The 26,516-nt window shown below is 37.0% G+C and overlaps 1 protein-coding gene and 1 non-coding gene across 7 annotated transcripts in view; both read left to right on the forward strand.

Annotated features, from left to right (window-relative positions):
* RAB3GAP1 (RAB3 GTPase activating protein catalytic subunit 1) overlaps positions 1 to 26,516 on the forward strand; it is a 124,418-nt gene that overhangs the window by 71,183 nt on the left and 26,719 nt on the right. For all 6 annotated transcript variants that reach the window (XR_008677878.2, XM_055380850.2, XM_004032589.5 and 3 more), the window contains exons 9-17: positions 414 to 495; positions 2,426 to 2,494; positions 2,828 to 2,901; positions 6,248 to 6,340; positions 6,805 to 6,974; positions 9,147 to 9,236; positions 10,112 to 10,284; positions 11,518 to 11,572; positions 11,819 to 12,187. Coding sequence is in view for 5 of the 6 variants with exons in the window: in XM_055380850.2 (XP_055236825.1) it covers positions 414 to 495; positions 2,426 to 2,494; positions 2,828 to 2,901; positions 6,248 to 6,340; positions 6,805 to 6,974; positions 9,147 to 9,236; positions 10,112 to 10,284; positions 11,518 to 11,572; positions 11,819 to 12,187 (1,175 nt within the window). In the remaining variant the exon portion in view is untranslated. The remainder of the gene's footprint in view (positions 1 to 413; positions 496 to 2,425; positions 2,495 to 2,827; positions 2,902 to 6,247; positions 6,341 to 6,804; positions 6,975 to 9,146; positions 9,237 to 10,111; positions 10,285 to 11,517; positions 11,573 to 11,818; positions 12,188 to 26,516) is intronic.
* LOC115933872 (small nucleolar RNA SNORA40) lies at positions 12,883 to 13,010 on the forward strand. The gene has a single exon (XR_004069717.1). It is a non-coding gene; the product is annotated as a small nucleolar RNA SNORA40 (small nucleolar RNA).

Here is a 26,516-nt window from a genome sequence, read left to right on the forward strand (position 1 = left end):
CCTATTCAGAAATTACTGATAGCAAAACTGATTAATGTAGTTGGTGATTTTTAAATACTTGGATACTCTTTTTGGGTTATACTAATTACATTCTTTTAAAATGCAAAAAAAGTACAGAAATAATATTCTCTTGAGTAATATTTAAGGAATATTTCAGAAGGGCAAAATTTAGAATACCTGGCCTGAATGAAATACTGGATAAATAGGAAATAAGTGTGCCCTTTTACTATAATATTCTCTGGGGAAGTCAAATATTGTTAGACTACATATGCTGTAAGTTGCTCTAACTTGCTAACTTGCTGTATGTGTTCTCTTGCAGACACTTTTAAAGCTATGATATTCCAAAGGGCTTAACTAGATTAGACTCTTCTTTATTTTTTCCCAAATAATGGAAAAATATTTCTTTTGTTTAGACATAGATGCCCTTGTAGGAGGAGAAGTTGGAGGCCTGGAGTTTGGCAAGTTACCATTTGGTGCCTGCGAAGATCCTATTAGGTGAGAATTTCAACCTGTCATTTGAATTGTGGGAATATTTTACTTTGAATTTATATTGATATTGATTTCACTGTGCTTTATGATGCTATAGCTTGCTGGGATGAATGTAGTACTGGAAATAAAGAAAGACATACACCTGGGCTGGGCACAGGCTCATGCCTGTAATCCTAGCGCTCTGGGAGGCTGTGGTGGGCAGCCCCTGAGGTCAGGAGTTCGAGAACAGCCTGACCAACGTGGCGAAACCCCATCTCTACTAAAGAATGTCAAAATTAACTGGGTGTGGTTGCGCACACCTGTAATCCCAGCTACTCAAGAGGTTAAGGCACAAGAATCACTTGAACCCGGCAGGCAGAGGTTGCAGTGAGCTAAGATCACGCCACTGCACTCCAACCTGGGCAACAGAGCAAGACTCCGTCTCAAAAAAAGAAAGAAAGACCTACACTTGCTTTCTTTGTTTTATAATTTTACATGAAAACTTTCTGAGATTTAATATTCATCTATAACTCAGCAAACTGTGTCCTTTGCCAAATCTGGCCATTAGCCTATTTTTGTATGGCCAGTGAAGTCAGGATGGTGTTTACATTTTTAAAGGTTATGAAAGAAAAAAAATAAAATAGAGACTGTGCTGCATGGTTCACAAAACCTAAAATATTTACTCTCTGGCTCTTTATAGAAAATGTTTGCCAACTCCTGATCTATAACATTTTTCAAACTTGAGATATAATTTACCTGCCATAAAATTCACTATTTAAAAGTGTACAATTCAATGGTTTTTAATATTTACAGGGCTGTGCAACCATCATAATCATCTAATTCCAGAACATTTTCATAACCTTAAAAAGAAATTCTTCACCTCTTAGCCATCGTTTCCCCTTAGTCTTCTCAGCCCTCCGGCTCTAGGCAAATACTGATATACTTTCTGTCTCTTTGGATTTACCTATTCTGGACATTTCTTATAAATGGAATCATATAACATGTGGCTTTCTTTGTGTCTGACTTCTTTTAATTAGCATGTTTTCAAGGTTTGTCCATGTTGTAGCATGAATCAGTACAGTAGTACCCCCTTATCCACAGCTGGTATGTTGCAAGATCCCCAGTGGATGACTGAAACCATGGATAGTACCACACACTAAATATTTTTCCTATGCATACAGATAAGTGGTAAAATTTAATTTATAAATTTGGCACAGTAAGATTTCCAGGTGATGTAATACAAAATAAATAAATATAAATGAGGCATAGTAAGAGATTGACAATAACTAATAATAACATAGAACAGCTATAACAATATACCTTAATGAAAGTTATGTGAACGTGATCTGTCTCTCTCAATATATCTCATTGTACTATGCACACTCTTCTTGTGATCGCTCTGATCACCAAGACAGTTACTAAGTGACTAACAGGGCAGGTAGCATAGACAGTGTAGATACACTAGACAAAGGGATGATTCACCTAATGGGGTGGGATGGCACAAGATTTCATCATGCTACTCAGAACAACATGCAACTTTAAATTTATGGGTTTTTTTTTCTGGAATTTTTCACTTAATATTTTCAGACTGCAGTTGATTTAGGGTAACTGAAGCTGCAGAAAGTGAAGCTGTGGATAAGGGGGAACTAATGTACTTCTGTGCTTTTTATGGCTGTAAATATACCATTGTATGGATATGCCACATTTTGTTTATCCATTCATTAGTTGGTGGGTTATTTATGCTTTTTGGCTATTATGTATAATGAGATGAATGTTTGCAAAACATTAACTTCATAAGGATGTGCTACCATTTGCTAAATAAGTTGTTTCCAGTATGTTGTATTATAAATAATGCCACTGTAACATACTTTTATTTCCTTGGTATAGTTTTCTAGAAGTATTAAATATAATTGCTGAGTCAGTATTAAAGCTTTTGGGTGTATTTTATGTTTTTTAGTGAACTCCATTTAGCTACTACATGGCCTCATCTGACCGAAGGGATCATTGTGGATAATGATGTTTATTCGTAAGTATGTTAAGAGTAGTAGTACACTGAGATTAAAAAACTTCAGTAGAATAACTCTCAAATTGCTAGTAATTTTTATATGCTTTTTTTATTATTTTGTTTTGATTTTAGTGTTCCCTTTTGTGTTTTATTGTCTAAGGACTTTGATTTCTTATGATGTTATTTTTTAAAAACTTATCCAAATGGCTCCATGTATCTGGATAAGAGTAAGTTTAAGGGAGGCTAAATGGATTGCTTGTCCTTCTATGTTTTCACTAGACTGCATTTTAATAAGTTCATGAATCTTGCAGATTGTCATAATTAGGATTTTATGTTTATTGGTTTGCATTTTAGTGATTTGGATCCTATTCAAGCTCCACATTGGTCTGTTAGAGTTCGAAAAGCTGAGAATCCTCAGTGTTTGCTAGGTAAGGTATATTATGCTCCTTTCCTGAAATACTGCTGATCTGCCTAACTTCCAAATCGGAGACACTGCATACATTCTTTATACTTTGTCACCTCTTCAGTTAACACCATGTAGGAAAAAAATCATTGCCAATAGCAGTGAATCCTTTTTTGAATAGTGCCAGCAAATTCTCCATTATTTTCTCATTATCTCAGCTTTATGTTTCTGATGCTTTTATTTATTTATTTTTATTTATTTTTTATTTTTTGAGACGGAGTCTCTCTCAGGCTGGAGTGCAGTGGCATGTCTCGGCTCACTGCAACCTCTGCCTCCCAGGTTCAAGTGATTCTCCTCCCTCAGCCTCCCGAGTAGCTGGGACTACAGACGTGTGCCACCATGCCTGGCTAATTTTTTGTATTTTTAGTAGAGACGGGGTTTCACCGTGTTAACCAGGATAGTCTTGATCTCCTGACCTCGTGATCCGCCCGCCTCGGCCTCCCAAAGTGCTGAGATTACAGGCATGAGCCACGGCGCGGCCTTAAAATGCTTTTTCTTTTTTTTTTTTTCCGGATGCCTTTATGTTACTCCCTTTCCTTCCTCCTGTGGCATAGTCTGCATCTTCTATTTCTGTTATTGAAGCCCTTTTTGCCTTTTGTTGCCCCTCTAGACGTGTGTTATCTGAAGAGCACTGTTTTGTGTGTTTGTTTGTTTGTTTTGAGAGGGAGTCTCACCCTGTCGCCCAGGCTGGAGTGCAGTGGCGCAATCTCGGCTCACTGTAAGCTCCGCCTCCCGGGTTCACGCCATTCTCCTGCTTCAGCCTCCGGAGTAGCTGGGACTATAGGCGCCTGCCACCACGCCCTTTAATTTTTTGTGTTTTTAGTAGAGACGGGGTTTCACCGTGTTAGCCAGGAAGGTCTCGATCTCCTGACCTCATGATCCGCCCGCCTCGGCCTCCCAGGGTGCTGGGATTACAGACGTGAGCCGCCACACCCGACCTGAAGAGCACTGTTTTTGACGGTGCGCTTTAGAGCCCTTCTATAGAGTTGTGTCACATCTGCAACCTATTTTCTGATATGGGAAAAGAAATGTGAATAATCTTATACACCTCACAAGGTTATTTGAGGGATCAAGTGAAATAACATAAATGGAAGTACTTTGAAAAATATTAATTGCTATTCAGATAATATTATTGTGTCTTATGTCTGGGATTCGTCCCATTCTCTTTTTTTTAGGTGTATCTTTCATGAAGTCTTTTGAACCCATCTCCTCAGTGTGCCTTGTCATCTTTTTCCTCCTTATATTTAGTACACATGAAAATATTTTCTCCTTTTCTTTATGTTCATCCATGCTACCTTAACTCTCTATCACTTGATATATTACCATTTAACTGATGGAGTTACCAAAGATTTATTATGACAGTAATGATGCATTTCTCTAAAGCATTGTTTTCTTGGGCTCTTTATCATTCATATGCTATTTGTCAAATGCTGATTAGTAGCTGCCATTTGTGCTAACTATATAATAGTGAATACAAAGATGTATAAGGTATAAGTCCACCATTGGTGAATTTGTCTAGGGTGTTAGGGCAACAGTATAGGGTCAATGTCAAGAGTATTACAGTTGGACAGACCTCAGTTCAAATCCTAGATTCACCAGGTTGGTCAAGTTTCTTAATCTTTTTAAGCCCCAGAGTCCTCATAAATAAAATAGAGATAACACTAGTACTTACTTCATAGGGTTATTGGGAGGATCAAATGAGATTATGTACCTGTATGTGTGTGTATATGTCACTTTTAACAGTGTCTTTGTTATAGTAAATGAACAGTAAATGGTTTCTGTTGTTTAATCGTTGAATTACTACATATTATGTTTACGTACTAAGTTGCTTCTTAGTAACATTATTATTCCTCATCTTGTTACTGTATGGTAATTGCTGAGGACTTTAGAATTGAAAGTATTCTCATTTTAGTTTAACGTTCCATGATCTTACCCTACCTCTTTTAATATTTTGTATGACTAGATTATAGACTTTTCCTACCTTTCTGAAGAAGCCTCAAAAAAGTTATGGGTTAATTCAGAATTAGTTGGTGAATTATAAAATTTAGATGTGCTTGATGTATCTTAGTGCTGATAGTATTTGTTAAGCATTCATTTATTTGTGTAAACATTGTAGCTGTTCAGAAGATTCAAATCGCTTTACCTCTGTTTATAATATGACAGACAGCTGGGTGCAATGGCTCATGCCTATAATCCCAGCATTTTGAGAGGCTGAGGCAGGTGGATTGCTTGAGCCCGGGAGTTTGAGTCCAGCCTTGGCAACATGGCAAAACCTCATCTCTACAAAAAATACAAAAATTAGCTGGGCATGGTGATGCACACATGTAGTCCCAGCCTACCCAGGAGGCTGAGGTGGGAGGATCACCTGAGCCTGGGAGGTCAAGGCTGCAGTGAGCCATGATTGTGCCACTGCACTCCAGCTTGGGCGATAGAGTAAGACCCTGTCTCAAAAATAATAATAGTAATAATGGGCCGGGCGCGGTGGCTCACACTTGTAATCCCAGCACTTTGGGAGGCAGAGGCGGGCGGATCATGAGGTCAGGAGATCGAGACCATCCTGGCTAACACAGTGAAACCCCGTCTCTACTAAAAATACAAAAAATTAGCCGGGCGTGCTTGCGGGTGCCTGTAGTCCTAGCTACTTGGGAGGCTGAGGCAGGAGAATGGCATGAACCTGGGAGGTGGAGCTTGCAGTGAGCCGAGATTGCGCCACTGCACTCCAGCCTGGGCGACAGAGCGAGACTCTGTCTCTAAATAAATAAATAAATAAATAAATAAATAAATAAATAAATAAAAAATAATAGTAATAATGACAGAAAGAATACCATTAATATGTAGCAGAAACTGAAATATCTTTATCCTACATGATTTCCTAATCTTCTAGAAACATGTCTTTAGCGTTTCTTCTTAATTTTATTAATGGATTTAGATTCTAGTAGTGTAGCAGTTGGGGAAAGATTACTACATACTTAGAGTAAGTTCTTGTTACTTACATAACTTAATGACAAATGGATACTGTGTCTCATTGAGGCATATAGTAAGTACTATTAGGTACAGTTATTTTTTTCTTTCCTTCTAGAAGGAATTCTAAGGAAAAGCTTTTTAAATATCCTGGGACATGGAGAGAAAGAAAAGAACAAGGCTACCTTTGATATAGGATTAATTTTTGTTTTTTTCAATGGAAAAACTGAATGGTTTTACTTTCTACTGTATCTTAGTTAATAGCTTTTGTGGAAAAATGTACTTTAATTTATAGGACTGATTTTTTTTTTTTCAGTTGAGTGTCAAAAATAACTTTTTTTCCTACATAGGTGATTTTGTCACTGAATTTTTTAAAATTTGCCGTCGAAAGGAGTCAACTGATGAGATTCTTGGACGATCTGCATTTGAGGAAGAAGGCAAAGGTAACCTACGTTTTTTTTTAACATTACTTTCAAATGTCATACTGTTTTTCCTTGGCACATTTTTCAGCAACTTTTCATCTGTTTTCTCATTTTGAATTAAGTTGGATAATCAAGTTTTGATGGACTAGACAGCTACAGTTCCTTTCCAGGCTGTACCCAGTGCTTGTTAAGACATTAAAGGCATTTAATAAGTTCTTTCCACCAAAAATGTAAAATATTTTGAAAAGCAGAGTTTTAGAGGTTAAATTTTGAAGTCTCCTAGGGAGAAATAATTTGTGTGACACCATTGTCACTTATGCTTGCACATAAAGCTGAACATGTATATTAATATTTTATAATTCCAAGACCATGTAGCACTAGTAAAAAGAATGAGTAAAGTATTCTATATAATCATCAATTTGTTCATCACTTTCACCTGCTGAGGTTGGTGATATAATTTATATTTATTTCTGTTCTTTTTATAGAAACTGCTGATATAACTCATGCTTTGTCAAAATTGACAGAGCCGGCATCAGTTCCAATTCATAAATTATCAGTTTCAAATATGGTACACACTGCAAAGAAGAAAATCCGAAAACACAGAGGTGTAGAGGAGTCACCGCTAAATAATGATGTTCTTAATACTATTCTCCTGGTAACTAAATGTTCTGTCTTTATAGGTCTATATGCAGAATCATTTATTCATTATATAGCCAGTTCCTTTTATGTGGTAGGCAGTGACCTTGGAATATTCAATGAGTAAAACAGTTACCACATTTAGAAAATTCCTACTAGTTTAGTGGTGAGAAGGAAAGTAAATAGTAGTTGTGATACCATGTTGCATGTGAGAAATCTGGCAAGGGGGCTGTGAGAGCACAGCAGGGGTGCATTTGTCTCTGTCTGGGCAGTGGGAATCAGGGAAGGCTTCATGAAGAGGGACATTTGAGCTGAATCTTGATGAAAAGAAGGCTTTAGAAGCAGAGGAATAGCAGAGGTTCGAGAGCATGTTGAACAGTTGATATTTTGTAGGGTGCTTCCCAGACCATGACCAGGGTTGAGGCTGGAGAAGTAGCAGGTAACCTGCCATGCTGAAGCACTGGCTTTTATCTTGCAGTTTAAGTAGAAGATCAACATGATTAGAATTTTTTAATTTTTTATTTTATTTTATTTTTTTTTTTGAGACGAAGTCTCGCTCTGTCGCCCAGACTGGAGTGCAGTGGTGCATCTCGGCTCACTGCAACCTCCACCTCCTGGGTTCAAGCAATTCTCCTGCCTCAGCCTCCCTAGTAGCTGGGACTACAGTCACGTGCCACCATGCCTGGCTAATTTTTTTGTATTTTTTTTTAGTAGAGATAGGGTTTCACTGTGTTAGCCAGGATGGTCTCGATCTCCTGACCTCGTAATCCGCCCGCCTCGGCCTCCCAAACTGCTGGGATTACAGGCGTGAGCCACCGCACCTGGCCCCGGAAGTATATTTTTGAAGGATTGCTTTGACAACAGTTGAGAGAAAGCTTTTAGTGAGAACGAGAGGGAGATGAATAGAGAGCTAAGGTGGCTCCTAGGTATAACAGAGTGGAATGGCCCCAGCCTGGGGGCCATCCACACCATGGTTTAATGTCTGTATGACTTACTGCATGACTTTGAATAAGTCACTTCAGTTTCCTCATCTATAAAATATGGCTAACAAAACCTTGCGAGATTGTTGTGAGGATTAAAGGATCTTCTGTGACACTGCCTGGCATATATGGGTCTTTGATAAATGATAGCTATTCTTAACTGTAATTGTGGTTAAAATCATACTCCCGGAAATTTGTGCATTAAGACAATCTTGGGAAAAACCTTCAAGAAAAGTGTTGAAAAGGAAACTGGAAACTTAATGTTAATCTTATCCCCTGCCATTTATCTGAACAAAACTCTTAGCCAACTTTTTAGCTTGTACATCGTAAGATGTAGGTAGTGATACTTAGCTCAAACAGTTGTATGAGAATAGGATAATGCTGGTAATTGTGCCTTATGGCACTTGGCACATAGTAGTTCATCTAATTTTTAAAAGTCTATTGGACATGTTCTATAATGTGTGGCAAAGTATACATAGTAAGAGGGATTACTAACCAGCAGTACCACAAAACAATTGAGAGGAACAGTGATAAAAGGACTGTAAATAAATGTCTATAGAGAGCCTCCTTCTTAAGACTGTATTCTTAAAGAATGTTATTCAAATCATGTAGCTCAGTTGTCATGTACACTGGATTTTGTTTTGACCACTCGTACATGTACATATAAACAGAAACCACATGGAAAAGGTACATTGGTTATTATAGGTTTAGACTGCTTCCTACTTTCCAGGGGTATCATAAAATAAAGTTGTGGGTCTTGAATATCATCTCTTAGTAGTCTATATATGAAAGCCTGTGGATGATGTAACTCTTCAGATCCTCATGAGTACATGGGTGTTTTTAAATTGTCTTTTGTGGTTTTGTTTTTTAAATAGTAGTAACACTAAAAAAATGTAATGGCCTTGGGTGAGCATGAAGTCACAGTGATGAGATTTTGCTTTTGCACCTTTCAGCTTACAGGATCAAGTGATTACTTTTAAGAAAAAAATTCTAATTTCTAAAATTGGCTAGTCACTGAAACCTTGTATATTTTCAAAGAAAAATAGAAAAAATTTGAGAGTGTAGAACAAACTGGCCAATACAACTGGAACATTTCTATTGTTAGAGCAGCAAAACCATTAAAAAGTTAAATAATGTCTATATGAGTTATAAAAATCAACAAAATAGGAAATGTGGTCTAAAATGCGATTATTTTTTTCCTTTCCTTCAAGTTCTTATTCCCTGATGCTGTTTCTGAGAAACCATTAGATGGAACTACTTCAACAGATAATAATAATCCTCCATCAGAGAGTGAAGACTATGTAAGTTGATGTGGAGTTCAGTGTTAAAATGTTTTAAATGCACTGAATTTCTAGAGGTTCTATATATTTCTAGTTTAATAGCTTACTATCTTTTTATTTTAAAAATCACCTTGGGAATTTTGGATGGGAGATCGTGGTTTCCACTTAGATAACTAGCACAGATACATATTTTGGGTAGCAAGAATTTTTCTGGAAACAATGAAAAAATAGCACAAATATACTTTACACAGCTGTAGGATTTCCCTCATTGTAGAGTTTTGGTGAAATCATTAAATTTGTGTTTCTCAGCAGATTCTTTTTGATATTTTAAGACTAGTTAGTGAATGGACAACTCTTTAATGAAGTAAAATGTGTAAAATTAGGTAAAATTTTCATGGTCTCTTTGTCTAGTCTTTGAAAAATTAAGAAGTTGAAGAATTTAAATGACAAGTGTAGATACATATCAAACTTTACAGTAGTTATTGTTGAGAAGTAGATTTGATGAGGTGAGAGAAAAAAGCAAGGCTTTTTACATTTTCAGTTTAGATAGTTATGATTTTTGTTTTTTCAGATGTGCTCATTTTTGTAATTAAAAGATTTTTAAAACAACACATGAAATTTGGAATACTTCCTAAATATTCCACAGAAGAAATTGAAAGCTGTAACTTTAGCTTCATTAAACTATAGCTTTATCTTTTTTAATCTTAGTAGAAATCTTGAAAATGTGGGACTTCCTAAGAATAGTTTATGCAGTAGTGTATTAGACATTTGATAATGCCTAGTTTAGGTGGGATAGGTTAATTTTACAATTAAAATCTCTCCCTACGAACTTTTCAGTTATATGTGTAAAATATTTTGGTAACAAGTTTGCTTTGTTTCTATTTTGTTAAATTTAGAATCTCTACAATCAGTTCAAGTCTGCACCATCTGACAGTTTAACATACAAACTGGCTTTGTGTCTCTGTATGATCAATTTTTACCATGGAGGGTTGAAAGGAGTGGCACACCTCTGGCAGGAATTTGTTCTTGAAATGCGTTTCCGATGGGAAAACAACTTTCTGATTCCAGGGTAATAATTTCAATTTTCAATTGTTTGGATAGGATTTTGTTTGTTAGCAGACATTTGACTTTTGACCTATTTTTTCCCCCTTCTAGGAAGTCTGCCCTAAGAAAGTGGCAAGAAGCTTAGACATGATTTATGTTCAGAGGTGTTCACTGCAGCAAATTTATTAATATAATAGAAAAAAAGGCAAAACCTAAATATCAAACATAAAAGAATAGTTAAATAAATTATACTATATCTCTACAATAGAAAATTACAGACTGATTACAGTTTTTTCCCCAATCATCTTTAATAACAGATGTTCATATTGTTTCTAATAAAGTAGAATATACTAATGCATATACAAAGTGCTTTTAATTATGTTGCTATATTTGTACAGGAAAAATATTATAAATACTGTGAAATGCTATCAGTTTTTCCCAGTGTGAAATTATATTTTTATTTTGTTCTTTATACTTTTATGCATTTTCAAAGTCTTTTGTAATAAACCTGTTTTTTGTAATTGACATTTTACTTAATCAAACAGAACATTTTCATTAGCACATAGGTTGATATTGCATAGTTTAGTGCTCATCTATCCATGCTATGTTAGGAGAATCATGATTTTGAGCAATATAAAATGATTACTGATCCAAAAACATTTATATCATTTGCCAATCTCTGCTTAGCTGGATTCTCTCTTGGTTTTAGACAGTTCGCTCTGGAACATTTTACAGACCCAGAAGCATGTTGAATATGAGGGAGTGCCTCTGGCTGATTGCTGGGAACCTAGTGGTCTAGAGGAACCTAGAACTAGAGACAGTCCAAGGTCCTATTGAAATACAGGTGGAGATCTTGGTTTTTATAGTGAGAATCCACTGTAAGAATTTAGTACTGAATACACAAACTGATTTATTTTGTATGGTGTGAAATACTGTGTGCTAGTACTTCCTGGAGTGGGTTCAGGGGCTTTTTCTCATTTTGAGTTTTTGTTAGCCTGAAAACTATCACTAATTTGCTGTTATGTTTTGAAGTATCTATTATATTTGCTATTGGTGATGTGTGAACAAGGAGTATAAAACAAATTTTCATCGTTTAATTCTATGTGCTCCCCCTCTGGAATTCACTTACCTTACCTGTGGAAATCTAGTTTTGATTTCTTATCAATATAGCTAAAAATTATGGTAGTATAGAAAATAATCATATCTGAAGCAATTTTACTAAAACTAAGCTTTCTTTTCTCCTTACTTTATTTGATAGATTAGCAAGTGGACCCCCAGATCTGAGGTGTTGTTTACTGCATCAGAAACTACAGGTAAAGATTTCTCAATGACATGGATAAATGTGGTCTTGATTTAATCAGAGATTATTCTAATACTAAATGTAATAATGGGTTACATGCTGTTCTCATGGTGCTGCTGTAGGTTGCCTATAGTCAGTAGTCACTGCAGTTCACAAGGTCCTGAGAAGTGGAGAGTGAAAATTAAATATTCAAGCAGTAGGTAGATTTTTATTTTTCTGTAACTAATTCAACTATAAATGTTATTTCTCTTTTCTTAAGATGTTAAATTGTTGTATTGAAAGAAAGAAGGCACGTGATGAGGGGAAAAAGACAAGTGCTTCAGATGTCACTAATATATATCCAGGGGATGCTGGAAAAGCAGGAGACCAGTTGGTGCCAGATAATCTAAAAGAAACAGATAAGGAAAAGGGAGAGGTAGGAAAATCTTGGGATTCCTGGAGTGACAGCGAAGAAGAATTTTTTGAATGCCTAAGCGATACTGAAGAACTTAAAGGAAATGGACAAGAGAGTGGCAAGAAAGGAGGACCTAAGGAGATGGCAAATTTAAGGCCGGAAGGACGGCTCTATCAGCATGGGAAACTTACACTGCTGCATAATGGAGAACCTCTCTACATTCCAGTAACCCAGGTAGGATGCACTAGTTCTTTCTATTTTAATTTATTTTGTGGTTTATATAACTTCATCCTAGTAGAAAATAGTGCTTTGAGTAAGGAAAATTATCCAAAAAGTCTATGTTTAGGCCAGATGTGGTGGCTTACGCCTGTAATCCCAGCACTTTGGGAGGCTGAGGTGGGCAGATCACCTGAGGTCAGGAGTTCAAGATAAGTCTGGCCAACATGGTGAAACCCTGTCTCTACTAAAAGTACAAAAATTAGCTGGGCGCAGTGGCGCACACCTGTAGTTCCAGCTACTGGGGAGGCTGAGGCAGGAGAATCATTTGAACCCAGCAGTGGGAGGTTGCAGTGAGCCGAGATTGCACCACTGCACTCCAGCCTGGGCAACAGAGCAAGACTCTTGTCTCAAAAGAAAAAAAAAGTGTTTATGTTTAAAGATAAAGATATAGACTGTTTAAAGAAACTAAAGGTAAGGATTTCCCAATGACATAGATAAATGTGGTCTTGATTTAATCAAGGACCTTTAAAAGATTGGACAAAGTCTATGTTTAAAGATTAAAGAAATCTAAATACACTTTTGGGGCTTTTAGGTTTGCCATTTCTGTAATTGAGAAATGTTTTGAAGTTTAAGTAGATCACCTCATCATATATAAGGTGATTTATAAACTGAGCGGTGAATGCTCAGATGTTTAAAAAAGAAAATCCAACTGCACTTATGTATGTTTTTGTTTAACTTGTGGACAAAGACTTATGGATAGGTGCAAAAAATAAATCCTCTTTTGCAACCCAGAACTCATTGTTCAGTATGAGTTTTGATACATATAAGAAGGGATATTTTGATACCTGAGACAGTTAACTGATGGGAATATTGATAGCCATAAAGGTGGTCCCAGACCAGGCACAATGGCTCAAGCCTGCAAGCCCCACACCAAGGTGGGAGTGTTGCTTGAAGCCAGGAGTTCAAGACCAGCCTGTATAAGAAAGTAACAAACACCTCATCTCCACAAAAATTTAAAAATTAGCTGAGTACTGGGGCATGTGTCTGTAGTTGCAGCTACTCAGGAAGAGGAGGCTGAGGCAAGAGTATTGAGCCCGGGAGTTGGAGGCTGCACTGAGCTTTGATGACACCACTGTACTCCAGCCTGGGTAACAAAGACAGACCCTGTCTCTTAATTAAAAAAGATTGATTCTAGGACTGTGGAAGAGATAGTTAAACAGCATGGGATATGAAGGAAATCCTCAGCAGTATTAATTTTGCATTCCAATTTCATGTTGACTTGATACCTACGATGGCTTTTTGTTTTAAAGGCTTTTATCTTGAGAACATGATGTCTGTAGTTAAAGGTATTGGCATATTCCACAGATCTGTACTATTCTTGAGTATGATCACTTAGGGTGTCAAATTGAGAACCAGGCAGATCCACCACCTACAGTAAAAAGGACCCTAAAGTAAATTGGTTGAAGAAATTAGATCCCAAAGATTCTTGGTGAATTTTGAAGTCTTCATCAGTATATCCATATTAAAAGGAGATGACAGAAGCCAAAATAAAAGAATTATGGGCTAACAGGACAGCTGGATTAAAATAAGCATCAGTTTCATTAAAAAGGGCTAACTTGAAGATAAATCTTTTGACTCCAGCTCTTTAGAGGATCTGAAGTGACCTTGATGGACAGTGGAAGAAATCACAACATGGAATTCCTTGAATAAAAATTTATTGACTTAAAGAAAAAGAAAAAATCCAAAAATATATAGAGAGAACAAAAGTAAATATCCTTCAATTATATGATTAGCTTTTATCTGTTCAAAAATATAGTTTGAAGTCATATACACCATTAGGATGTAGAACAGCAATAACTCAACAACAACAGCAGCAATAGTTGTTTTTAAGGGTTTTTTTTTTTTTGACACAGAGTCTCTTTGTCACCCAGGTGGGAGTGCAGTGGCATGACTGTAGCTTACTGCAGCCTTGACCTCCTGGGATCAAGTGATCCTCCCACCACAGCTTCTCAAGTAGCTGGAACTACAGGTGCATGCCACCATGCCTGGCTAATTTTTCGTGGTTTTTATAGAGGTGGGGTTTTGCCCTGTTGTCCAGGCTGGTCTTAAATTCCTGAACTCAAGCCATCTGCCTGCCTCAGCCTCCCAAAGTGCTAGGATTACAGACATGATCCACTGCGCCCGGCCTGAAAACATTTTATTGTGAAAATTGTAATCTAGTAAAAATGAAAGAGGCTCAATGCCTGTAATCCCAACACTTTGGGAGGCCGAGGTGGGGTCGGATTGCTTGAGCCCAGGAGTTTAAGACTAGCCTGGGCAACATGGTAAACCCTATTTCTACCAAAAAAAAAAAAAAAAAAAAATTAGCCGAGTTGGGTAGCGTACACCTGTAGTCCCAACTACTCGGGAGGCTAAGGTAGAAGAATCAATTGAGCCCGGGAGGTTAAGGCTGCAGTGAGCTATGATTGTGTCACTGTTCTCCAGCCTGGGCAACAGAGCAAGGCCCTGTCTCAAAAAAATAAAAAGTGAAAGCCACCATCCACTAATTTTGACTTGCATTCCTTGAAGTAACTAACAAGTATTATTGGTTTGGGTTATATTTCTTATAACTGTTTCTCTGCATTGATGTATAATACATATATGTGTGTACATATTAATACATGGTTTTATGGATTTTTTTTTTTTTTTGAGACAGGATCTCATTCTGTTGCATAGGCTGGAATGCAGTGGCATGATCATGGCTCACTGCAGCCTTGACTTGCTGGGCTCAAGTGATCCTCTGACCTTAGCCTCCTAGGTAGCTGGGACTACAAGTGCTCACCACCATGCCAGGGTGATTTTTTCACTTTTAAAATTTTTGTAAAGATGGAGTCTTGTTGCCCAAGCTGATCCTAAACTCCTGACCTCAAGCAATCCTCTGTTTCGGCCTCCCAAAGTGCTGGGATTATAGGCATGAGCCACTGTGCCCAGCCTCAATTGCTTATAAACAATTGGTATTACCAACCATATAAATTTTTGTTAACATGATGGTCAAAAGTAGTATCTCAGTGTTTTACATTGTATTTTTCTGAATTTTCATGAACCTGAGCATCTTTTAATATGTTCATTAGCCGTCCTTTCCTGTGAATCGCCTATGATTTTTCTTTTAGGTTGCTCTCCTGTTCTTATTGATTCATATGAATTCTTCATATTTTAGATGTGAATCTACAGTTACATATATTGTATATGTTTTCTGCTAGTCATTTTAAAAACATATGTTCATGTATTTACTTAATTATTGAGTTATAACAATACAATAAAGTGTACAAATCTTGGCTGGGCATGATAGCTCACGCCTGTAATCCCAGCACTTTGGGAGGCCAAGGTGGGCAGATTGCTTAAGCTCAAAAGTTCAAGACCAGCCTGAGGAACATGACAAAACCCTGTCTCTACAAAAAATACAGAAATTAGCTGAGCATGGTGGTGTATGGCTGTACACCCAGCTACTTGGGAGGCTCAGGTGGGAGGATGGCTTGGGTCCGGGAGGCAGAGGTTGCAGTGAACTGTGATTGCACCATTGCACTCCAGCCTGGGCAACAGAGCAAGACCCTGTCTCAAAAAATAAAAATAAAAAAATAAAAAGTGCACAAATCTTTAGTATACTGCTTGGTGAGTTTTTTCATATTGATACATGCATATAACTACTTCCCAGATCAAGATACAGAAAATTCCCATCATCCTAGAACAAGTGCTGATAAATAAAACTTTCTGTGAAGATGGAAATTCTCTACATTCTCTGTCTTTCCCATTCAATACAATAGCCATTATCCAAATGTAGCTACTGAGTGCTTGAAATGTGGCTAATGTTTCTAAGGAATTAAATTTTTAATTTTAATTTATTTAAATTAAATAGCCAGATGTATTGGATAGTGAAGCCCAGGATTCCCCTCCAGCAACTCTTTCTCTTAACTTTTATCACCATAGGTTAGTTTTGTCAGTTTTTGAACCTTTTAAATGGCATGCTTTGCTTACTCTTTTGTATATAAATGTAATCATACATTGTGTACTCTTTCGTTGTATAATCATACATTATATACCATTGAGCTTTTTTATTTACCGATTTTGAGAGTCATCCTTGTTGTTGCAGGCTTCAGTGTTTGTGCATGTGTTATTAGTATTCTATTCTATGAATTTGTCACAATTTGTTTATCCATTCACCTGTTGATGGGTATTTGGGTTGTTTTCACTTTGGGCTAATATGAATAAAGCTGCTGTGAACATTCTTGTTTCTTTTGGTAGACAAAGGCACTCATTTTCTTTTGGATATATTCCTAAGAGTAGAGTTATTGGGCTATATGGTGCAAATATGTTTTGGCTTTAGTAGATCTATCTAAATAGTCTCTCAAAGTGGTTGAACTAGTTAACCTTCTCACCAACAATTTATAGTAGTATAGTTATTCTACAGAATCCTCCCCATTTGATGTGTTCTCAAGACCACTCCCAGGTTTAGTGATTTTCTAGGAAGACTCATAAGACTTAGCCCGTAATCATGCTCGTGGCTATAATTTATTACAAGAAGATCAGCAAAGAGAAAAGGCACATGGGATGAAGTTTGAAAGAGATGAGGTTTAAGCTTCCAAAAAGCTTCCCCTAGTGTAGTTACACAGAGTGCACTTAATTCCTGTTGCAACAAATTGTGACCACATGTGTGAAATGTTGTCTTCCCTGGGAAACTTGTTAGAGGCACAGCAGTGGGAGTTATCAGTAGGGGCTGGTCAAGTAGGCATCCTTTGCTTAAGCATAGGGTTAACCATACCAAAATCTAGACTCCCATAAAGAAAGTAGGTGTTCAGCATAAACCATATTATTTGCACAAACTGTTTAGGCATAGTGAGTCATTTTTATCAGTTCTGGGAATGGTGGGAACCTTCTCAAAATCCAGGTTCTCAGGTGCCAGCCAAAGGCCAACTTTCAAGCAGGCCCTTCTAAGAATGGCAGTCTCAGACCTGCAATATTAACTCTTTTCTGCACACTTGATATTTTTGGTCATTTTAATTTTTGCCTTTCTGAAGGGTAGGAGGTAGGATCTTGTGGTTTTACATTTTCCTGAAGCATATACAGATTTTTATGTATTTATTGCCCATTTGTCTATCTTCTTGGTGAAAAGCCTGTTCAAGGCCTTTGCCTATTTTTTTTTTAAAGCAGTTGTCTTTTTTTTCTTATTACTTTATAGGAATTCTTCATATGTTCTGGATATGAGTCCTTAGATACTTGTATTGCAAATATTTTGTTGCGTATCTATTCACTTACTTCTTCTTTTTTTTTTTTTTTTTTTTTGAGACAGTCTCACTCTGTCATCCAGGCTGGAGTGCAGTGGTGTGGTCTCAGCTCACTGCAGCCTGAGTCTTCTGGGTTCAAGCGATTCTCCTGCCTCAGCCTCCCGAGTAGCTGGGACTACAGGAGTGTGCCACCATACCTGGCTAATTTTTTGTATTTTTAGTAGAGATGGGGTTTCACTATGTTGGCCAGGCTGGTCTCGAACTCCTGACCTCGTGATCTGCCTGTCCGGGCCTCCCAAAGTGCTGGGATTACAGGTGTGAGCCACCGCGCCTGGCCTGTTCACTTTCTTAGTGATGCCTTGGGTTGAAGAGGTGTTCTTAATTTTAATACAGTCTCATCTATCCTTATTTTTCTTATGTGGTTAGTGCTTTTTGTGTTCTGCTTAAGAACGCTTTACCAAGTACTGAAGATATTTTCTTTTCTTTTGGAAGCTTTATTGTTTTACCTATATCATTTGTTTGTGACCCACCTCAAATTAATTGTTTGGTAAGAGGAACAGGTTAAGATTCTCTTTTCTCTATAGGGAGATTGAATTGTTCCACCACCACTGTTGAAAAGATCTGCCTTTTCCCATTGAGTGGCAGTGATATCTTTGATGTAAATCAAGCAACTGTATGTGTTTTGGTCTATTTCTGGACTATTTATTCTGTTTCATTGGTCTCTGTCGTGTGCCAATAATGTACTGTCATCATTATTGTAGCTTTATAATGTCTATCTGGTAGTGTAAATCTTCTAACTTTGTTACTCTTCAACATTATCTTAGCTATTCTAGGTCCTTTGCATTGTTATATCAATTTGAGAATCAGCTTGTTAATTTTTATAAACAAACACATATTCAAAATCTTGCTGGCATTTTAATTCAGATTGCATTGAATTTGTAGATCAATTTATGGAGAATTGACATCTTAATATTGAGTCCATTAAATATCTTCAATTTTATTTAAAGTTTCTGTTCATTTATCTCATTAGTGTTTTAGTTTTCAATGTAGAGGTCTTACATATCTTTCATTAGATATATTTCCAAGGTATTTGTAATTTCTTAAATGGTTTTATAAATGGTATTTTAAAAGTTCATTTTCCAATTTTTTTCCCTTGATAGATATAAACAGTTGATTTTTATATATTGACCTTGGATATAACAATCTTGCTACATTGACTTATTAGTAGTTTAGAGATTATTTGGAGTTTTCTACATACACAATCATGTCGTCTTTTAGTAAAGATGATTTGAATTCTGATTTTGTAATCTTTATGCTTTTGAATTACTTTTCTTATCTTATTGCAGTGGCTAGGACCTCCAGTACAGTGTTGAATACTGGACATTATTCTCTTGTTCCCAACCTCAGAAAGAAAGCATATGATAGTCATTGAAGGCACCTGATATAGATATCACTTATCATATTAAGGAAGTTCCATTCCTAGTTTGCTTAGAGTTTTGTTTTTTGTTTTTTTTTTTTTAAATCATGAACAGGTATTGCATTTTATCAAATGTTTTCCTGTATATTAAGGTAATCCTATTTTATTCTCCCATATTCCATTAATGTGGTTAATTGCATTGATTGATTTTTGAGTATTAAAACATCCTTACATTCCTGGTATACATCCCACTTGGGCTTTCCCTTTTTATACAGCTGGATTTTATTTTATTTTTTTTTAGGATTTTTATATTCATATGTCAGAGGTATTGACCTTTATTATGTTGTCCTTGTCAGGGAAGTGTCCCCTCTTTTTCTCTTCTCTGGACAAATTTGTATAAATAAGATTTTATTTCTTCTTCAGATGTTGAACATATTCACCAGTGAAACCACTTAGAATCTGAAGTTTTGTTTGTAGAAATATTTCCAAATATAGACTTACTTTTAAATTAGATTTCTTTAATAGATAAAAAACTATTCTGATTTTTCATTTCTTGTATCAACTTTGGCAAATAGTGTTTTTCAAGTAATTTTTTATTTTTCTAAATTTTATATTTACTGGCATAAATTATTTCATAGTATTCTTTTATAATCTTTTTAATGATTATAGAATCTATAATGATATTGCAGTTTTAACTTTTAAAATTGGCATTTGGTATATTATCTCTTTTGTTCCTGATCTGTAAGAGGGTTTTATTAATTTTATGAATCTTTCCCCTGAAAAAACAACTTTGGGTTTTGTTGATTTTTCTCTGTTGATTTTGTTTTCTATTTCATTGATTTCTTTTATTATTTCTTTGCTTCTGCTTTCCTTAGAACTAATCTGCTATTTTTCTAACTTGTTTTATTAGCAGCATAGGTAATTGATATTCAACCTTTCTTCTGTAACATGCTACCTTTTTTTTTTTTTTGAGACAGAGTCTTGCTCTGTCCCCCAGGCTGGAGTGCAGTGGTGCGATCTCGGCTCACTGCAAGCTCCGCTTCCCAGGTTCATGCCATTTTCCTGCCTCAGCCTCCTGAGTAGCTGGGACTACAGGTGCCCACCACCACGCCTGGCTAATTTTTTGTATTTTTAGTAGAGACGGGGTTTCACCATGTTAGCCAGGATGGTCTCGATCTCCTGACCTCGTGATCCGCCTGCCTCGGCCTCCCAAAGTGCTGGGATTACAGGTGTGAGCCACCGTGTCCGGCCCTGACATGTTACATTTTAAGCAGTCTCCTTCATTTGGGACTCAGATGTCATAATTCCTGAATATGTTCTCTTAACTCTTGCCTCTTCACTGTTTGTTCATACATTTTATCTTTTTGCGTAGTGACACAGGAATTTTCTTGGCCACTTTGCCAGCCGGGGCCCTCTGTGGCTGGTGATGCTTCTGCCCAGGCCTCACTCAGCCCTGGGCCTGCCGCAGGAGGTGCTCTGTCCGCCAGGCTTGTGCACCAGCTTAGCTCTCAGCTGGGCTGAGCATGCCCTAACTCAAGCGTGCCCTAACCCACCTGTGTTACAGCTTGTACCCACATTCAGTGGGTCCCGAGTTCTTGTCCCACATCCAAGAAGAATGAATTTACGTTGACAATCAAAGGGTAAGGAAGGTGGAGAAGAATTTTATTGAGTGACAGAAACAGTTCTCAGCCAAAAGGGGCTGCGAGGGTGGTCTCCCACCTGAAGTCGGGTGGTTTCTCTCTAAGTATGGCTGGGTCCAGAGCTTTTATGGGCTCAGAATGGGGAGTGCTTGCTGATTGGTTTGCGAGTATGCAAAATGGGCTAAAACAAAGGCACCACTCAAAGGGGGGCATGACAATGTATAAAATCAAGTAGGGAAGGATAGGTGTATGTAAATAGGTGAAGGGTGAGGATTACTCAGAGGAAAGCATGCCAAGTAGGAAGAGAGTTTCTCAATCCAGTCTGTGGATTTACCCAGAACTTGTACCATGGCTTTCAGGCTTTAAACTATCTTTGGTTTGAAGGTCAGATTTCACTGAGGACCTGCCTCTTATCTGCCTAGGCATTTGACTTTTTGCTGCCACTGTCAGTAGCATTGTGGGAGAATCTTTTGACAAATTTTTGTTTATTCCATTTGCCATTTGTGTTTTGTGTTTCCTTGTTTTGGGGGATTTATCACACTTTCATTTCCAAGTCCTAAAAGTGATTCTTTTCTTGTAAAGAAAATGGTTCTTGTGTTGTAAATGCAGTATTCTCTCTTGCTTCTGAACTTTCCAGTTTCCTCTTACGGAGTCTTAATTTGCCATTGCACACAAGATGGTGGTACTGACAAATTACTGTTGATGAAATAAAGTTATTATCCTGAACTTTCTTTTAGAAAATGTGCTATTGTAGAGTAACAGTGGTTTATTTGCCATTTGCTAAGTCAATACTAACAGAGTTTTGCTTAATATTTTTGGTATTTATTCTTTAAAATTTGTTTATTGGTACATAATATTTGTACATTTTTATGGGGTACATATGCTATTTTGTTACATGCATAGAAAGCGTACTGATCAAGTCAGGATGTTTGGGGTATCAATCGCCTTGATAGGTGATTGATAAATCTGTCACTTATTTATCATTTTTATGTGTTAGGAACATTTCAAATTTTTTCTCCTAAGTTATTTTGCAATACACAATACATTGTTGTTAACCATAGTTACCCTACTTTACTATTGAACATTAGAACTTATTCCTTCTATCTAACTGTTTGTATCCATTAGCTAACCTCTCTTCATACCACCCCTCACCAACACACACACACATACACACACATACACTTCTTAACCTCTAGTAATTATTCTAATTTTATGTAGTTTTTATTTCGTTTGCTTTAAGCCTACCAAACCTATAAGGAGTCACAGCATGATAGTTAGGAATACTGTCAGTGGAGTTAGATTGCCTGAGTTCAAATTCCATTTCTACCATTTAGCATATGTATGGATTGGGGTCATTATTTAATCTTTCTTTGCCTTAGTTTTTTTCAACTATAAGTTCATAGTACTTCTTAACATCATTTAAATGAAATAGTACCTGATGAGTGATTAACATAATGTCTAATTCAAAACAAACACTTAATTTTTAGCTATTATTCTTCTGAGAACATTTTCTTATATAAGTGGCTATTATTGCCCGTCAAGATGCAAGGATTACTTAGTTTTTGCAACTAGTCTTTATATTCTGAAATGGGTTGATGAATTATAATATTTGTACAAGGAGTTGTGTGCTTTCTGTTCTAGCCCTCAACTTGGATTTGGTGTGGTATATGATAATATGCTTTAATAGTCATGAATTTTAATAAAGTACCAGGTATAGTGAAATAAATAATAATTTGAAACATGGATTCTGTTAACTTTATTATCCATGCTTATATTGTTTATTTACCAGGTATAATTTACTAGCTTTGGTTTTTGTTTTGTTTTTGATAGCCCATATCTATTTGCTTTATTATACCTTTTAAAAGTAAGTCAGAGTTTAGGTTTCTCATGATTAAATTTTAGTATTAGAACAGAATCTTCTAATGCTAGAAACCAAGTGTATAAGTGCATATTTGTTCTTTTTTTTTTTTTTTTTTTTTGAGACAAGGTCTTGCTCTGTCACCCAGGCTGGAGTGCAGTGGTGCGATCATGGTCTTGTCTCACTGCAACTTCTGCCTGCTGAGTTCAAGTGATTCTTGTGCCTCAGCCTCCTGAGTAGCTGGGATTACAGGTGCCCGCCACTAAGCCTGACTAATTTTTGTATTTTTAATAGAAATGGGAGTTCACCATTTTGGTCAGGCTGGTCTTGAACTCCTGACCTCAAGTGATCTCGCCTAGGCCTCCCAAACTGCTGGGATTACAGGCTTGAGCCACCGCCCCTGACTCCAAATGAATATTTGTTCTAATCTTGCTATGGCGAATGCAGTTGGTATTGAGATCTTGTATAGACCTGGGTTTTAGGATGTAGCAGAACTGGATTAATATCCAGCATCACCATTTATTAACAGCATTGCTAATACAAGCTATGTTTCCTTTCTGAGCCTTGTTTTTCTCATCTTAAAAAACAGTAATAGATTAATTTGCACATTCTAGAATTTTATGCAAATGGAATAACATTTTTTGTGTGCATTCTTTCAGCATAATTATCTTGAGATTCACACGTATTGTATGTATCAATAGTTCATACACATTTTTAGGTTTAGTCGTATTCCCTTGCATGGATATACAACAGTTTGTTTATCCATTCACTCTTGATAAACATTCCAAAAATAATGGGCATAAGGAAATTTCTGAGGTGGTGAATACATTCAGTATCTTGATTGTGTGATTATTTCAAGGGGGTATAAACACACACACACACACACACACACACACATGAAAATTTATCAAATGTGCCTTTAAATTATTGTATGTTGATTCTACTTCTAAAAAGTTGTTTAGGGCTGGGTGAGGTCGCTCACGCCTGTAATCCTAGCACTCTGGGAGGCCGAGGCAGGTGGATCACCTGAGGTCAGGAGTCCAAGACGAGCCTGGCCACCATGACGAAACCCTGTCTGTACTAAAAATACAAAAATTAGCTGGGCATGGTGGTGCATGTCTGTAGCCCCAGCAACTGGGGAGGCTGAGGCATGAGAATTGCTTGAACCCAGGAGGTGAAGGTTACAGTGAGCTGAGATCGCGCCGCTGCACTTCGGCCTGGGTGACAGAGTGAGACTCTGTCTCAAAAAAAAAAAAAAAAAAAATCTTTTAACAAAGGAAAAATGAAAGTTTCTATCTTGTTCTAACACTTCTGCAGTTTTAAAACCCTACTTCCTTATCTGTTTAATAAATAAATAAATACTGAATTCTTAAAAAGCAATAATAGTTTGTATTACTCTAGTTTGTTCAGGATTAAGTCACATATCATATTTGAAAACACTTGGCATGTAAGTGTTCAGCAAAAGTTAATTCTTTTGTTTCCTTTCTCCTTCCAGATTTTAATTAATATTAGTCCCTCCCCCCCCTCTTTTTTTTTGACTCGGGGTCTCACTCTGTTGCCTAGGCTGAAGTGCAGTGACTCAATCATAGCTCACTGCAGCCTCAATCTCCCAGGCTCAAGTGGTCCTCCCACCTCAGCTTCCTGAGTAGCTAGAATTATAGGCGCCCACCACCATGCCCAGCTACTTATTTAATTTTTTGTAGAGACAGGGTCTTGCTTTGTTGCCCAGATTGGAGTCCCTATTTTTAATAAGCTAATTGTACATTTATTTCCTTGGTTTGACTGGGTTAATAAACAGTCTGAAAAAGTTATTTTGGAAGCTCAGGCTTCTTCTTTCCTGAAATAAAAATAATACTTTTTAAATTTAGTGCTTTATTTTTCTTCAAAAGGCTGTGCTCCCTCTCTTATTTCAGATGCTTGAATTTTCACATTTGAATTTATAGTCTAAATCTGGACTGACTTACTCTTCTTTCAGTGTGCATCTTATGTATTTAGAAATTAATTTTTATATTTTGCCTTTAGGTAAATCTAGGCAAAATTTTAGTCCATTTTACTTTCTTATTTTAAGGTTAATTTTATTTGAATTATGATCATTATAAGTGTACTTATATGAAATGGTTGGAATTCAAAATGATCCCAGTTGAAACCAATGTAATTTCAAGCTTTAGAAGTTAGCTCAAAATGTGTCATTAATCAGTTGCCTCTTCACTGAAAAATAATGACTTTATATAGTTGCTTCATAAGAATTCAAACATACTTCTGTGTTCCATTTATGTAGACTTAGGTCACAACATAAAATACATGGCTAGAAAAAGTTTGAAGACTTTACCCCAAGATGCTAGAGCCAGGGCTAGAAGAAAATGTCCTTAGCCAGTGGATTGGAACCAAGCTAGTAATTCTTTTTTTTTTTTTTTTTGTGACGGGATTCTCACTGTTACCGAGGCCTGAGTGCAGTGGCATGATCTTGGCTTACTGCAACCTCTGCCTTCTGGGTTCAAGCGATTCTCCTGCCTCAGCCTCCTGAGTAGCTGAGATTACAGGTGTACACCATGCTCGGCTAATTTTTGTATCTTTTTTTTTTTTTTAAGTAGAGATGGGGTTTTGCCATGTTGGCCAGGCTGGGCTCGAACTCTTGACCTCAAGTGATCTGTCCACCTCGGCCTCCCAAAGTGCTGGGATTACAGGCTTGAGCCATCACGCCCAGCCTCAAGCTAGTAATTCTTAAAGTCAGCATTAAACTGATGTCCTAGATTCTCTTTTCTGTTTGCTGCTTGGTAGTTTTGCCACTTGGTGATCCTGGGCAAGGCGCTTTATCTCTGCACCTCATTTTCATCACTTGCAAAATTCCCTTACCCCTCTCAGTGATCCCATGGGTCCACGTATATAAGAATGCTTTGGGCATATTCAGAAAGAGTATATGTGAAAATGTATGGCCCACATGCAACTTGCTGCTTATTCTCCTCTTTATCATGTTCTTCTCCATTTATAAGTGGCTCAAATTTCCAAGTGGGAGAGATAGTCAGTGTCCTCTCAGTATCTATTTCCTTCCTTCCCATCCTGTGATTTCAGGGCTGTAGGCCAATAAAATGTAGCCCCTTCTTAATAGAAAGAATGAAGGCCTCTGCTCTTGAGTATACTCCTTCATGAGAGATTGAATATAATTTGTGAACTTGACTGAAATATTTTGAGAAGTATACTGACCCTTAGTCAAAGAGAAAGTATGAAGCCTATAATATAACCTAAGTATTTTATCTTTAATTGCTAGTATCTATCGAGCATGTGCCAGGATCTGTTCTTCACAACAGTGAGTCACAAAGAGGGTTGAGTGATTGTCCAAGGTCACAAAGCTGGGATTCAAACACATAGCATATAGTTGCTGGAGCCCAAGCTCTTAACCATTATACAATACTACGTTACAGGTTGTTATTCAACCCTAAATCTCAGTGTGAGATTCTTGCTTGGTACTTGCAGGATAATTAAAAGTGATGCATGTTCATTGTAGAGAAAAAATAAAAACTCATAGTTCTATAACCAGAGATGATCATTGTTAGAGCAATTTTTTTTTGGAGACGGAGTCTCGCTCTGTTGCCCAGGCTGGAGTGCAGTGGCTCAATCTCGGCTTGCAGCAAGCTCCACCTCCTGGGTTCACGCCATTCTCTTGCCTCAGCCTCCTGAGTAGCTGGGACTACAGGCGCCCACCATCATGCCTGGCTAATTTTGTTTTTGTATTTTTAGTAGAGACAGGGTTTCACCGTGTTAGCCAGGATGGTCTCGATCTCCTGACCTCATGATCCGCCCGCCTTGGCTTCCCAAAGTGCTGGCATTACAGGCATGAGCCACCGTGCCTGGCCCTGTTAGAGCAATTATTTCTATATCAAACCATTTCTATTACTTATAATTAAAATTTTGTTGCAGCTAGTGATGACATATATAATAATATCATTAGGACTTCATTTTTTTATCACTAATAGGCAGGAAAATGTTGCTCAGTGGACCCAAATTCCTCTGTCTTTTACTATCAATCCTTGTCAAGGGAAACATGGTAATCTTATCTGTGAGGGGGAGGAGGCCTGAAAGTGGTATTTATTTTTCTTAATTTGTTACCTTTTTTATGTAAGTTCTAAAGAACTTATGCATTTCTCTGAATTTTTAAAAATACTCATCTTGTGAC

The sequence above is a fragment of the Gorilla gorilla genome, chromosome 11 (assembly GCF_029281585.2).
Source record: "Gorilla gorilla gorilla isolate KB3781 chromosome 11, NHGRI_mGorGor1-v2.1_pri, whole genome shotgun sequence".
NCBI lineage: Eukaryota > Metazoa > Chordata > Mammalia > Primates > Hominidae > Gorilla > Gorilla gorilla.